A 15,542-nucleotide genomic window follows, 5' to 3' on the forward strand; every position below is an offset into this window, starting at 1 on the left:
TAAAAATCTCCTCTCAAAATTGTTGTGAAATTTTAGGCATTCCCTGTGTGTGGGAATTGACAGCATCCTGCTTGGGATCTCTGTGATTCTGTGTGCGTATGCATATATAGACTCTCTAGAGACATGAGGAGATGAGGAAGAGTAGCTTGTAGTCATTGCTTTTGTGTGAGTGGTGGGGTTGTGGGGTCTCTGTTTCCTAGTAGATTTATTTCTCCTTCATGGGTGGGCTTGTCTCCTCCTATTTCTTGGGCTGGGAGGGGTCGGGTTTTTGTTTTGTTTTTTAAGGAATTTTTGCTTGGTTCTTTTGTTGTTTGTTGTTGCAAACTGAAGTTAATGGACAATCTTCCACCCATAAAAATATTAAAGCAAAAATAAAGCATATACTGCGCTTACAGTTAATTTTCCAAAACTGTGACCAATAATTGCTTATAAAGGACATTCATTCATATCTCAGCTGTTTCCTGTTTGTTCTCCCCTCCCTACAAATGACCCCAAATACTTATGCTACTTCACTTACTGCCTTTTGGTCTTAAGCATGTAGTAGGGTTTTTTTTTGTATTTGTGTTTGATTTTCAGCTAGTGCACTATCACAGTACACCCAGAGCCACTTAAATATGTTATATAGTTTCAATAAACAAATGCGCATCTAAGCCAGCAGTGAAGGCCAGATAAATTACAGGCTTAGATCCTTGGCATCTAAGCAACAAACTCTGTAAAAGAGGGATTGTAGTAGAGTTTCTTCTGACAGAAGGTCCATAACCTTAGATGTGTCCTCGTCAGAGGACGTTTATGTTGTGAAGCGCTCTGCAGACCCCTAGTAGATATGGAAGAACAATTCAAGGACCTGCTCTGCGTCTGTGGTTCTTCAACAGCCTTAAAACAGCTCTGCTTCTAATAAATAATCTCTCGCGATCTGGGGATGGTGGACTATATCCAAGGCCAGATCTTTCCCCATGCTCAGCACAGACAGAACGGATGTAATTTCACTCCTTGCAAGCCATCTTCTTGCAGGAAGGCCTGGCTCACGAAGAACCTCCACATCCAACGAGAGAAACTTTGAAGGACGCTGCTGAGGTATGAGGTATTATTCAAATATTGTTTTTGCTCCCTCTGACAATGAAAAGCTCTTCTCCTGCTATTATCTTTGCTCCTTCCCTCCCTCCTACACTCCCACTGACTCTTTGTGGCAGGGTTGCTGGCAGTTGGTTTCTTTGTATTTATTTACAAAGAGAATTGAAGCATTTGTTTTGGAAATAGAGCCAAAGAGAATTCCAGAGCCTGTACAAACAGACAGAAGATAAAGACAAGGTCAGATGAATTTTGGGTCTGTCACCAGCCTTAACAAAACCAGAAGGGCAGCAACAGAGAACTGGAGTGAAAAAACTTACTTACCTCATGGGGTCTGCTTGTCCTTAACCTCTCAGTGGCTGGGACTCTCTGCAGGGCAGAGCTCTTAAAATAAAATCAATTACTGAGACACAATCATTATGAATACGTTGCACTTCTCTTGCATCTTCCACCTGAGGATCTCACCATGCCTTACAAACTGGATCACTGGACTAAGCCTGGTAGGGCCCCTCGAGGTGGGGTGGTAGAATTATCCCCATTTTGCAGGTGGAAGACTGAGATGTAGAGGGCTCCGTCATGGCAGTGCCATGAGCCTGGTGAACTACATTGATTCACAGGCTGCTCCTGGAGCAGCATAGCTGACTGTGACCCCACTGCTGCCCAGTGCATGCTGGGGGATGGGCAGGGTATGTGTGTGAAGCCAAGGCCTTGCTCACTCTCATGCCTCACTCATCTGCGGGAGAAGGGGAGCAGGGGCTTTGCAATGGCTGCTTCCCCATCTCCTCGGGCTCCTACCATTGATTTAGGGAAGTGCCTCCCACCCCCATATTCTCCAGTGTGGGGGCACAGAGCAGGCCCCGATCTGACCCAGAGAGTGTGACTTGGCCAAGGCCACAAGCTCTATCTGCAGTCCCGTCACAAAGCCACATTTGGGTCCCGCCTAGAGTGGGTGAATGCAGGGCTTAAATTCTCCGATTATTTCCTGGGGCTCGGGGCTTCTGCCCCGTGGGTTTGAAAATATTGACCAGAGCTCTGCTCCGGACAGCTCTGGTTGAGTTTAAGCCCTAGGTGCATGTACAGTCGTTGCTAGCTGGTTCTAGCATGGCTTCCCTGGCTGGTGTAGGCAGGTTTGTTTAGAAAACAATCCCTCCTGAGGTTCTTACTACCACAATGGGCCTAGGCTATCAGGGCATGTCTGCCTAGGAACCGTACACCCTCCCTCCTCCAAGGACATTTCTGGCTCATAGACAAAATGTTTGTGGGCCTGATTCTCCACGGCTTTGAATCTGACTGCACAAGCTGCACGGCAGTGAGAGGTGGGCCCCAGAAGGCTACCAGGGAAATAGGGCTAGCACCCTGGTAGCTGGGTCTGGCCTGAGGCTGGGGATTAGCCTGCATGAGCTTCCAGTGGAATACGAAAATACAGGGAAAGTTCTACCTACTGCCAAGAAAATTGTTCCTGCTTTGACTTCCTGGAAAACCAGACCACTCAAGATCACAGGGAACCCATTTCCCCCGAAGATACGTTGCCACAGCTGCATTAGAGTTAACATTTGAGCTTCCTTTTTAATCTTCTCTCTAGTTGCCAATCCCCTGCCATTCTATCAATGTCTCTTAGAGCCACCAAAATCAAAGCCAGCTGCTAAGCACTTATGAGCAACCATACCGAAGCACCTAAACGAGGAGATTATAACCAACGAGGAAAAGCTTTGTTTTAAACGTATGAGAAATACGATGCCCTTTTAATTTAAAACCCCTCCGTGGGCTTTCAGGTCAGGCTGCCCTCTAATCGTGGTGCCCCCCGTCTAGCATAATTACCACCCTCTTTAAAAATCATCGGGGCTCGCTGCATCTAGCTTCAGAGATTCCAAGGCCAGAAGGGACCATTGTGATCACATAGTCAGACCTCCTGGAGAGCACAGGCTATAGACTAAGGATATGCACACCATTGTAGCTACAGTCATTCCTTTACACCCAAACAACCACTAATGCTGCACCAGCACAGACTGGGGCATACATTGGTGCTGCTGAAGTTGGTACTAAAGCCAGCTGCACTGGGACATCATTAGGGGGTTGAGCCAGTGTCACTACATCATTGCAGGGTGGATTTCCTTAGAATACACCAGGGATCGGCAACCTTTGGCACACGGCCGATCGCGGCTCCCACTGGCCGTGGTTTGCTGCTCCAGGCCAATGGGGGCTGTGGGAAGCGGCGCGGACCGAGGGATGTGCTGGTCACCGCTTCCCGCCAGTGGGAGCCGCGATTGGCCGAACCTGCGGACGCGGCAGGTAAACAAACCGTCCCGGCCCACCAGGGTGCTTACCCTGGCGGGCCGCGTGCCAAAGGTTGACGATCCCTGGTGTAGATAGTGCCCTAGTGTCCTAGTTGTAGAGTGGGCTCTGCAGCAAAGGCCGTGCTCATTCTCTTTCAGGGGCTGAGCTGGGATCGGGGTACATTCAGGCCAGGTCTACACAACGAGCACTTTACTGGCATAGGAATACCAGGTTACCATGCCGGCAAAGCACTGCTCGTGTGGACACAGCTATACCGGCGAAGCATCACTGTGTACTGGTACAGTGACACCACCCCCAGGAATGAAACAAGCTATCCCAGTAGTAGTGCAGGTCTGCCAGTATAACTGCGTCTGCTCTAGAGACCTCTGCTTGTAGAACTATGCCGGGTCAGGAATCACACCGCTTCACAGCTATGTCGGCAGAAGCCTGTAGCATGTCCCCGGCCTCAGGCTGTCAAGAGACACCAATCTGGGACCTACCGGCCATTGGCACAGGGTTCGCTCAGTCAGCCTCAGACAGACTGGTGCCGGCCTGCGGGAAATGCGCCCACCTTCCCGTCCAGCTCTGGGGAGTCCTCTCCAGGCAGGTTTTGCAGGGATCTGGTGTCTCAGAGCTGGTGGGATGGCTGGGCTACTCCCCCACAAAGCTGGGGGTGGAAAATAGCAAAATGGGCCCCTTGGTGCTGTAATCTCCCCTTTCTGTGTGTGTGTGTGGGGGGGGGGTCTGGGGTAGCGGTAAGAATGGAGGTATCTGGCAGCGTGGCCCCAGTGAAGCACTGCTGCTGAAGAGCGAAGCGTCTGGGGAGATGTCCATGATCTCTTGGGCTGCAGTTTCCAGGGGGTCTGAGCCCCTGGATAATTTCTAGGGCACATGGGGACCCGCACCCTGATGGAAGGACTGGACCATTAAGCTCACAGTGCTCCCTGTCCCCTCGCAGGGTTATTCCTGCAAAGGGGAGAATGGGGTCCTTATTGTTTTACATTCATTAATCACAAATAGTTGTTGGTGTCCCTGTAATATTGACCTTTGCTGGTGCAACTGTGTGTCAAATCCACATGGGGGCGCCAGGAGTCCAAAGCTTTTAGTCCAACTATTCCTAAATCCATTTTTCAAAGGGAGATTACCAAATGAAAACATGGGAGCATTAAGCGTCGCAAGGGAAAGGCAGTCGTTCCTCCCACATAATTGAAATCGCCCATTAACTCCCCCCAGGGTCCAGGGGAACCAGCTGAATGTCGGATAGGGTCTATGTTGCCCTTTGCAGCCCTTTAAAATACACTTACATGGGAAAAATCATGCAGCTGAAAATGATGTTTAAAAGACACATTTCTGTGATTTGATTGTTTGTGGCACCCCTCAAGAGCTGGCCTCAGTGGGGCAGCTGGGGACGGAGGAAGGACTAGCCCTCACTTCCTGACCCCACGCAGGTAGGCTACAAAGCACGTTGGTGCGACCTCAGAGGAGGGAAGGATGGGGATCTGATACACGTTCGCATGAGGGCTCCGTCTCCCTACGTAGTTCTGGTGTTTCTGTCCCCAGAGTATCCAAATAACAATGGTGGAACCTGAGATTGTCCCTCATGCCCTCTTGCTTTGGATTAGCAGGGTCATCTGCCCTGTCATTTAAGCCACGCTTCTCTCCTATCCCACTAGGATGAATCCATTTAAAAATCAAAACAATCACCTGTCCTCCTAGCTGAACGGAAGCATGAGCTCTGTCTCTCCAGAGAGATGGCAGCCATCCCAAAGCCAAACATTCTCTCCTGGGATTGGGAGAGGTGCCTGTCCCCATGGGAAATTCTCCCTCCCCATCTCTGCTCCTTCCTTCACAGTCTGTGGGTTTGTTTTTCACTCCTTCTGCTCTCCCTGGCTCCATTTCCCACCCTCCTTTCTCACTGGAGTTTCTCTCTTTCCCCCCTCCCTGCTCCATTTCTCCCAATCTCGCCTATGCAGGACAATACGTGATTTCAAGTCAGCCATTAGAATCCACAACACAGGAGTGGGGCCTGCTCTGTGCTCCAAGAACTGTGCTGCGGGGAAAGTTTTCCTTCCACCTGAATTCGGGCTAGTACCCAGGCCTATCAAAACTGACGTCCCAATCCCATCTCCTGGAGAGCAGGGAGATGATGGTCATTGGCAGCTGAGTGCAGGGCGCACCCCAGCAAGAAGGCACAGAGGACAAGGAATGAAGAACCAGAGAAAGAAAAACATGATCCCTCATTGTGTGGGTGTGATTGATATCTCCGTGTAGGGATTTCTGAGGGGCTCTTTCGGTGGCTGTTTCCTCAGCAGGACACATCACTAGAGTTGGTTGAAATGTGTAAATTTAAAGTTTTCTGTTATTTTATCAAAAAATTGGAAAGCAAAAAGTTTTCAGGAAAAGTTTACAGTTTTGGTCAAAGCTTTACCAAAGAACTGAACATTTGTACCAGAAATCGTTTTTTTTGAAAATTAAAACTTTTTGAAAATCAACGTTTCAGGTTTCTGTTTTACAATAAATGGGAAATTTCAACGAGAACCAAATAACCATAATTCCCCCCCCAAAGTTTTCTGCAAAAAAGTATAGTTTGACCAGCTTTGGCCAGAATCCCTTCCAAACACACCCAAAGCTCTTGCTCACGGGGAATCATCATGGTGTGATTGCTCCCATAGCCACTAGTAGACATTCATCTGTCCTGCTTGGAGTGTGGCCTTGCTCGTAGTCCTTGCAAGAAGAGGATGAAGTTTCCAGTGCTAACAAGGAATTATCCTGTTGCATCCTACCTAACTGTGAGCTCTTTGGGGCAAGGTCTGATTCGGGGCCTGGAGCACGTGATTTATGAGGAGAGGCTGAGGGAACTGGGATTGTTTAGTCTGCAGAAGAGAAGAATGAAGGGGGATTTGATAGCTGCTTTCAACTATCTGAAAGGGGGTTCCAAAGAGGATGGATCTAGACTGTTCTCAGTGGTACCAGATGACAGAACAAGGAGTAATGGTCTCAAGTTGCAGTGGGGGAGGTTTAGATTGGATATTAGGAAAAACTTTTTCAGTAGGAGGGTGGTGAAGCACTGGAATGGGTTACCTAGGGAGGTGGTGGAATCTCCTTCCTTAGAGGTTTTTAAGGCCCGGCTTGACAAAGCCCTGGCTGGGATGATTTAGTTGGGATTAGGTCCTGCTTTGAGCTGGGGGTTGGACTAGATGACCTCCTGAGGTCCCTTCCAGCCCTGATATTCTATGATTCGTTCTTAGGTATCTGCACAGCACTTTGCACAGTGGGGCCCTGACCCTAGACTGGGGTTCCTAGGTTCTATCGCAATACAAGTAATAAATCAACATCATTTCCTTTCCAATAGCTTACAAACATAGTGGTGCAAAGACACATCCACAGAGCTCAGGAACACCCGTGCTGTATGATATGCCTGGAAGGCATCAGCCTTATCTTTTCTACCGGTGTGGCTCCATCTCTGGGCCCTGGTGCTACTAACCTGCCCCCTCCCGCTGTGACCTCTCCCTTTCCGACTCGCACTCCCTGGCTAAGGTGTTCTGGAGCCTGGGCTGCAGGTGCCTCGAGGGAAGGTTAGAGTGAAGTGCGCTGGGCAGCTTCACTGGCGTGTGAATTTCAGGATCTTGTTTGCATTCATTACACTCCCATTAAAAACTGGCTGGCTCAGCCCTGGGCAGGACTGGTCTGAATGTGCAGCTGTTCCTCAGTCCCTGGCAGCCTCTGGGAACACACTCCTGGCTGTGCACCTCAGGAGTGCTCGCCGGGACACAGACAGGCAAGGGACTCCCTGGCATCTGTCCCCTCCCAGCCCCGGGCTCGCTCTCTGCATGCTCGCTCTGCCCTTGGTTTCTACCTGTGTGGTTTGCAATGGCTGAGGATAAAACTTTCCGCTACGGACTCATAGTGCTGGGCTTCTTCCTGGTGATGATTGGGATGTTCATCATGAGCGTGGACAAGCCCCAGGTCTACATCACCTTTTGCACCCTGGGGGTTTTAACCATAGCAGTGGGGATCACCTGGAGCATGTGTCAGTGCTACCCCAAGGTAGGGCCGAGTCTCTTATCTGCGCTTTCTGGCACAGGGGGGATATGGGCGGGGCACTGCAAGGCATCGTTGGGAGCCAAAAACCATCCACAGGTGCTTAACGATAGTAGCTGATGGCTTAAATTCCCATTGAGACAGCTAACTGCCCTGCTGAGGGGTAGGTGGTGCAATGCTTAAGGCACCAGACCAGGAGACATGGGTCCTATTCCCATCTCTGCTACTGACTCACTGTGCAGCCATGGGCAAGTAATTTAACTGATCCGTGCCTCAGTTTCCCCATCTGTAAAATGAGGATAGTGGTACTTACCCTTCGTTCCAAAGTGCTTTGAGACCCAGGGATGAAAAGTAATAAGTATTAGTATCCACTAGTAATGATTGTACAGTCACTGTAAGGCTTGGCCCAGCATTCCTTCTCTCCTTTGGCAGCTGATCTGTCACCAGTCAGTGCTTGTGGCTGGCTCTGGGATATTGCTGAGTGTATATGTCCCATTGACTAGCTGGCAATTTCTCCTGGGTGTGTAATGCATTGCTTCCCTCGAGAGGGGCTTGGGAGCATCAAGGGGCTTCAGAAGATGTCCTCTGCCACAGTTAGGCAATTCAGACTAACTTTCAAACGGGCAATTCAAAGTTACCATAACTTTGGGTTGGTTTCAAAAAGAATACGTGAAACAGCTGTGAGTGGAGCAGGGAAGAGAGGACAGACACTTCTTCTGCCTTACTTTCTCCACCTGGCCCACGGCACCTCCAGTTATCTCTGTCCATGGGGAGCAGACACTTTGCCACTGTCCACGGAAGGGGGTAGGGGGATTATATCTAACTGGTGTTACAAAACGGTATACCCTTCCATCTGTTCAAAGTGCTCCTTAATCCCTAGAGGAGATGCCCCATAAGGACACACACACTTTGTTTTTCTATCCCCAAAGAGCCTGCTTTCTGCCAGGTTAGGCTTTAACCCGTAGGATGCTAACACAGCTGAGGAGGCTGGCTGCCGTTTCCGGAGAGTTACAGGTGCAGCAGGCACAGGGGAAGCTGGACAGGGTGTCTTTCTTTTCTCTGATCCAGGGATAAAACCCCTTCAGGCTTTACTGAAAGCAGTGCCGACTTTCACCGGGCAGTGCAGTGAATCCCTGTTACTCATGAAAGAAGGAATCATTTAAAAGAAACTATCCTGTATGTCCCAAGCCCTTTGCTATACCTCTCAGTGACAGCTGCAGTGTAAATCATTGCTGTGAAATGATGAACAGGAATCAAAGAATGAAGAAAGCCTTGATTCATTTCTCAGGGTCGCGGTTTGAAAGCCACCCCCAAAATCCACCTTGATAAGGATAAGGAGAGAGCCCCCTCCCCAACTTTCAGCCGGTGTCTTCACTGTCTGCTTTCCAAAGGGTTCCTTTTGCCTTCACAGGACTCGTGAAACAAGTTCTTTTGGGAGACACGTAACAGAGGGGCAGGCTGGTGCAGCAGAAATGTTTTCACGCAAGCAGCTTATTGAACAGATTCACGACACCGTGAAAGAAATTCATAGAGTAGGGGAAGAACTGATCTTTTGCCTAAGGAACAACACAGCTGTGTAAGTGAAAGGTACAGGAGATAGCCAGGAAGGTGCTGGGAGGAGGAAGCGTTTATTTATTGCTCATCCATGGCTGATAGCTTTATATAAAGTTGTTTTAAATTCAGTTTAGATTAAGGGAAAAAGAACCCCTAGACCCTGTTGAATCCATGCCCAACCCCCATCCCTTTGACTTAGGTGGGTCATTAAAACCCCTTTCGGAAAATCTCCTGGTTAAAGAATGTTGATAGCGCAGTAAAACAATTTAACTCCCATCCTCTGAAGAAACATCAATCCAAGAACACTATTTTCCCACTGGAAACAAGACATTAGCTCTAGGGTTATGTCTGTAGTCTAGAGTCCCTGAGGGACGCAGGAATACCGAGCAAACTCCTGGTGTAGACAGCACTATGTCGACAGGAGGGCTTCTCCTGTCAATGTAGCTACCACCTCTTGTGGAGGTGGAGTACCGACAGTGACGGGAGGTCTCCTGTTGGCGTCGGTAACAACAGCAATGCCACTGCAGCACTGTATGTGTAGACAATCCCTCAGTGACGCAGTAGATCTGGGCCTATGACAGTGAGGCACAGCATGGGGTGGGGGTGGGGGGCAGAACTGGAGGTTATAGCACAATGAGCTGAAGGGTTCACCTGTGACAGGGATCCGTCTCCAGAATTTGGTATTATACGGTGTCTTTAATTGCTGGCAATTAGGCCTTTTTAGTATCACTGAGAGAGAGCTGTAAGCTACAGAGTTTGGATCTGGATCCAGACTTCCTAAAGGTTGGGGCGGGGGGGTGGACGGGTTGGCTCTGGGGCTTTGGTTTGGCCCATAATAGCGATAAAGGCCAGCCATGAAGTTTAGAACTAGATCCAGTCCTCAGAGTCTGTAGGGGCGTGGATTGGGAATGCTGGGAATCCGACCCATTGGGCCCATCCTTTCCCAGATGATGTCTCCATTTCGGGACCACAGCCTCTGGGCTGCAATAACCCATTCAAACATCCATCCCTCTCTGGGAAGAATCCTGCCTCTCATCCCCCAGCGCTCTGGCCACCAAACATGGCTCCTGGAGGGAGGGGAAAAGCCGTGGAGCCCCCAGCTTCTCCTCAGACTGAAGTCCATGATGAAGCTCTGACTCCCTTGAAGGGCCCCTTTGGGGAACGGCCTGCCTGTCTCTGAAGGGGCCCATCTCCCCTCAAGATCTGCCATCGTTTCTGATGGTGCTGAGGGTGACCAAGCTGCTGCTGGGATTTGTGCTTCAGAGCCTGCAGGGCCACCAGTTGGCCCAGTACAAGCACGCTCTCAGTTCCATTTGGAACGAGTTGGCATTTCTCTACCTGCCTCCTCTGTGCCTCAGAAGGCAGGATGCCCATTGTCATCCAGCAGGATGGCAGGACTGAGCGCACTATTGGCGACATAATTAAGTCCCAACCCGGCCAGGCTTGAGGTTCTGAGCATGCTGCATGGACCACTGAACACTCCGGACCTTTCACGACTGAGCCCCTGTTGTGGTTCTTCTTATCAGCCGGAGTTTCCTGGCCAGGGGAGCAGCGTGCATATTGTCTGTTCTTTGTAAATGTGAGCTGGGGGCTTAGATACCTCTTCCTTGGCAGTGTTTTGGATGTAAAAATACCTACTTAAAGTGCCAATGAAGTGTGATGTCACCGCTGGGAAGGAGTTAATGATAGCCCCATGCCAGGGAAAACTCCTCCTCCACTGCAGGAGATTCACCCTCTTTGTTCACATTCAGAGGAATGATTCATCCCTCTTTTTTTCCTCCCCCCAGATAACGTTTGTCCCCATGGAGACGGAGTCCGAGAAGTTCCTGTCACGCAAGCCTGCTGTTTCGATAGAAAATGAAATTCCGGAGAAGAGCTGGTATGTTGGAAAGACCCCAGGCTCCCAGCCTCAGCTCAACAGTTTGCAATCTGGTTTTTAATGAGCGCCTGAGCTTGTACACAAGGTTATCTGTGTGCCTCCGGGGACAAGGGCAGGGTCTGAAAACCCTGGCACGAGGGAAGGCTAAAAATATTTCATCTAAAAAAATAGTAAGCTGAGGGGGGGAAAAAAAGCAGCAGCTTGTCCTGGGACTGAGGACTCCGTTTCCATGTTCTTTCAACCCTTGACTACATCGCTTCTCTCTGATGAGGCTGCCAACAGTGGTGTGGAGGAAGGGAGGGTGGTGTGACCTGATCCTGCAGTCCTTTCCCAGCTAGACATCCCACTGATTTCAGGCCTTTCCCAGGCAAAATCCCCCACTGAAGTCCTTCTCTGCTGTTCTGATGGTGGGCCTATTCTAGTGCCTGTTGAGCGAGTGCCAAATCCTTCAGTCCTTTCCTAGCCAACCCCCCACTGAGCCCCCCACGTCAAACTGCCATCGACAGCAGCAGGGACGTACTGCAGGCTCTCTCAGTAGGAACTAGACTAAGACCAATAGTTAATGTCAATGCCTCTCAGCTGGGGGTGACTGTTGGTCACTACAGGCTGGATCCAAACCTCCCCACAGTCTGGGGAGTTCAGATGTGGGGACCCTCTCTAATACAAATCTGCTCGATGTGACATGAACATGCTACTCTTCCCTTTTGTGGCATTTTATTCGTTTCCTTCTCAGCTAACGATAAAATTCCTGTGTCTAACCAGAAACTATTGGAATCCAGTTAAATGGCAGAATTTAATAGCGTCCCTTCCCCTCTTTCTCCCTCAACCCAGCTCCCAGACTCCCTACACCAGCCAGGAAGAAGCTAATGTCTATGAGAAAAGCCTGCCATCTTATGAACAGATTCAGAGGAAAGCAAAGGGCTCTGTGGAGTGTCTGGGGATTCAAATGGCCCCCCTCCTAGGTGACTGTGAACTCAAGACAAGAGGATGTCCCCATCCCTTTGTACAGGCCAAGGCTGAGGTCCACAGGATCTCAGAGAACAATGGAGAAACCTACAGAGATCCAGCATCCCAAGTGGTCACAGCAACAATCAGCAGGTAGGTGACCTTGAGGATCTGCTATGGAGGAGTCCAAAGGGCAGTAAAGTTGCACTTATGGAGATTCACACATTACAGACATAACAATAGACAAAAAATAGGCAGCAGATACGGTGATCAAATCCTTCCAGCTAGATACATCTAACCGGAACATGCCTCATGAGCTGCTGGATTCTCCAGGTACCCGTAAGCTCTTTGGGCCAGGAACTGTCTCTTTCTATGGGCATGTCTACACTGGGAAAAAATAACCCATGGCGCCGAGTCTCAGAACCTCGGGCTTGTGTTACAAACAGCAGTGTAGGTGTTCAGGTTCAGGCTAGAGCCCTGGCTCCGAGTCCCTGCCCCCCTCGCCAGGTTGCAGAGCCCGGGCTCCAGCCTGAACCCAAAACACCTACCCTGCTGTTTGTAGCCCTGGTGTGTGAGCCCGGATCCGTACGTCAGGTGGGCATCCTGGGAGCGATTGCAATGTAAACAGCAGCAATGCAGGTAGGAAACAGTGCAATCCAGTGCAGGTAGGGTGCACGGCTGTGATGCTGGATGTTCTGGGCACATCCCAACATCCCAGGCCCATCAGGAGACTAGTGACATGTGACAGCAGCACAGCACGGGAGGTGGAGGTTCATCAGCAAAAGGGTTATGGCGACTGGCTTCCTGTTTAACTGCTGTGGTTGTGAAGCCAGAGAGCTGCATGGGCCAGCAGGATCACGGTGCCTGGTGACTGGCAAACGTCTCTGCAGGCAAATGATGGGGCGTGAACTTGCTTGTCAGACGCTTCACACAGAGTTAAACATTTTAATATACAAAAGTTAAGAGGGAAGGTACTGTACATCTGGGGTCAGGCTTGGGTTATGAGGGATTACAGGTATGGGTTGTAAGGATGAAGAGATACATACATATCACATAACCAGCATAGACCCAGATTGGGGTGCGGGAGTTTTTAGAGCGTCAGTGGATAAGTGGGCTTGGGTATGCCACCCATGGAATGTATTAAGAGTCCAAGTCAGTATCGGTGTAGCGAATAAGTACATGGGTGGGGTGCGTCCCTTGGTTCGTCAGGGAAAGAAGTGGGTTATTTCCTTGGTCGGCCATCTCGATTACTCAATGTGGTATTGATGGTGTCCTGTGAGGTGTTCCATAATTTAGGACACTCTGAGTTCACATGAGCCTAACTAGGTGCTGCAGCTTTCTCTCCTCTCCTAAACACAATTCAAGGCCAATGCAACGGGCTTTCTCTAGCCCTTTATATGAAAAACACAGCCCGGCCTCATGAGAGCCTGAGCCAGCACCCACTGAAGTCAAAGAAAGGGGTGTTTTTTTGGAAAGGGGAAGGTTTTCAAATGCACCAAGGACAATTGGGCAGACAGGTCCCCCTGTGTGCCTTTGAAAATCACCCCCTGCACGATTAACTGCAGGATTCCGGCCTTTCCTAACCTTCATTTCCCCGCTTTAAAGCAAAAATAGGTCATTATTTCCCAAACCCTGATTGCCAATAGGGTTTGGGCCCCTTAGCATCCCAGCTGGGTCCTACATAGGGGTCCATGATGGCAGACCCCTGGATCACAGGGGCTCACAGGTGTTGAATATTATTTCAGTGCATATGTTCATTGAAATCATCATTAGACTGAACCCTGACTCTAGCTCCCCCTCTTGCTGTAATCAGAATTTAGATAATATTGATGATTAAAATTATGTTCTCTCTGGGAACTTTTAATCAAAGTTTGGCAAACTATTGTTTGCTTTTTTATCCAAATTATTTGTGGCAGACCGGATCAAATCACTTCCAAAATTTGATTAGGGTAGGCAACTTCCTTACACTGTTATACGTCTCAATAAACAAATGTCATTCCTCAGAGTAAATCCATGTTCCCAGTTCAGAGTTTCAGGCAAAGAGAGACCTAACTACTTCTTCATTTAAAGACTTCAAGCAAGGCGTACAGATGCCATGGTGATGGGCTCAGTGGAAGTAGCTGGATTAGAATGGTCAGAACAATAAATCCTGTCGATCCCCAAATTGCTTTACAAATGCTACTAACCGATTGTATGAACTATTGATGTAGGACTCAGTTGCCACCCCCCCTTGCTGGAATGCGGCCATCTCTGGGGTAGAACATGGTGGCTTTTTAACGTGTCCATAAGCAACACTATTCAACTGTTTAGGATGAGAGGTGAAGAGTATCATAGCCAATTGAAATGACATGGGGAGCTTAGCTGGGTCATTGCCTTCTGCCTAAGTGACATGCCCTTGGTCTGCTTAACTATTTCTGGATAATCAGTTAGCGGCTCACAGCAGGTCTATCTACTGGGTGATGAAAGGAGCTCTGAGCTCTCTATTCTCCATGAACCACTGGCAGGAGAGCCACCGGAGTCTGATTATGCCTGTGCCAGGATTTACAGCAAGGAGACTGTCAAAGGACACCGTGAACTGTGCAAGTTCTCCTTGGAAGCTGCTGCACAGCAGATGAAGGAGAGGAGGAGAGATGGGCAGGTGGGCTCTTCCGAAGGTACCAAAATGGAGAGATTGGGCTCCCTCTGTGTACAGTGTCAGAGCCTCACCTGACTAGTGGCAGCTGAGATCCACAATGGGGAGGGAAAATAAACAGAACAACATCATTATGAAAACCAGGCACAAGTCAGCTAGTGAAAGGAACACCATGAACCCAGCGAGCATCTGCTCAGCTTGATTTACTGTAAACCCCATGGCCAAAAACACAAAACAGGGAAACAACAGCACAGAAACCAGCCAGTAAATGAATCCGTGCCCTTCAATGTACCTTTATGCCATTTTCAGCCCATCAGAGAGGTCCCACAGTGCAGCGCCGCTGGCTTCCTTCCCGGAGGACACTGACCTTCCCTCTTCCGAGGGATCCACCTCCAGCAGCCTGTTTCTGGGGGGATCCACCAACTCACTGAGGAATCCGCTCCCATCACAGGGGCACACCCAGAAGCCCAGGTCTGAGCTTCCTCGCTATGAAGATTTTGCCCTGATTGATTCACCGCTGGCAGAAGGGTGGCGTCCAAGCCAGGAGCAAACACCAGCCCTACCCCAGAACTACCTGTCTGGGGCTGCCTCAGCAAGACAGTTTGCATTGGTCTCAGGTCCTGGCTCAAAGGCAGCAGAGTCAGGAGGGAGACAGAGTGTGGAAGAGGATGACATGTATTATGGGTTAAAAGAGGGGCCAGAGAATTTACTGATAGCGGATGATTTTGTCTTTGAGCCAGAGACCTAACCCTGGAGGGGGAAAGTGACCGTCAGAGACAGGCCCAGGTTGCAGCGCTCAAGTGCTGCTCAGTATCCCCAGTGCCTCGCAGATCAGCCCTGCTCCGACTGGGGGTTGGGGGCAGCTTGCTGGGAGGCCACAGCCAGCTGCAGGGTTTGTGGCTGTTCGGTCGGGTCCTGGCTCCTGGGAATGCGCTGGTTTGTAGGGGGAAGATAGGATGCTTGGAACATTAAAACAAGGTCTGATTCATTACTGAAAACACAGCCTGTCTCGCAATCATCTGTGGAATACGACTGTTTGGAGAGCTTTCGGAGAGCAGTGAATGCCCCACGGGCCAGTACTCTGCATTCACTTCCCCCTCTCCTGTACATATTTAGCTGCTGGCCCACCTGACATGGAGGCTGCAATCC

General features: G+C 49.8%; 1 protein-coding gene across 1 annotated transcript; it reads left to right on the forward strand.

The window, feature by feature from the left end:
- Positions 1-7,212: 7,212 nt before the first annotated feature.
- BSND (barttin CLCNK type accessory subunit beta) lies at positions 7,213-15,141 on the forward strand. Its single transcript, XM_065408854.1, has 4 exons — positions 7,213-7,389; positions 10,725-10,816; positions 11,648-11,914; positions 14,703-15,141. The coding sequence occupies exons 1-4, from the start codon at positions 7,213-7,215 to the stop codon at positions 15,139-15,141; spliced, it is 975 nt and encodes a 324-aa protein (XP_065264926.1).
- The last annotated feature ends 401 nt before the right edge of the window (positions 15,142-15,542 follow it).

The sequence above is a fragment of the Emys orbicularis genome, chromosome 8, assembly GCF_028017835.1.
Source record: "Emys orbicularis isolate rEmyOrb1 chromosome 8, rEmyOrb1.hap1, whole genome shotgun sequence".
NCBI lineage: Eukaryota > Metazoa > Chordata > Testudines > Emydidae > Emys > Emys orbicularis.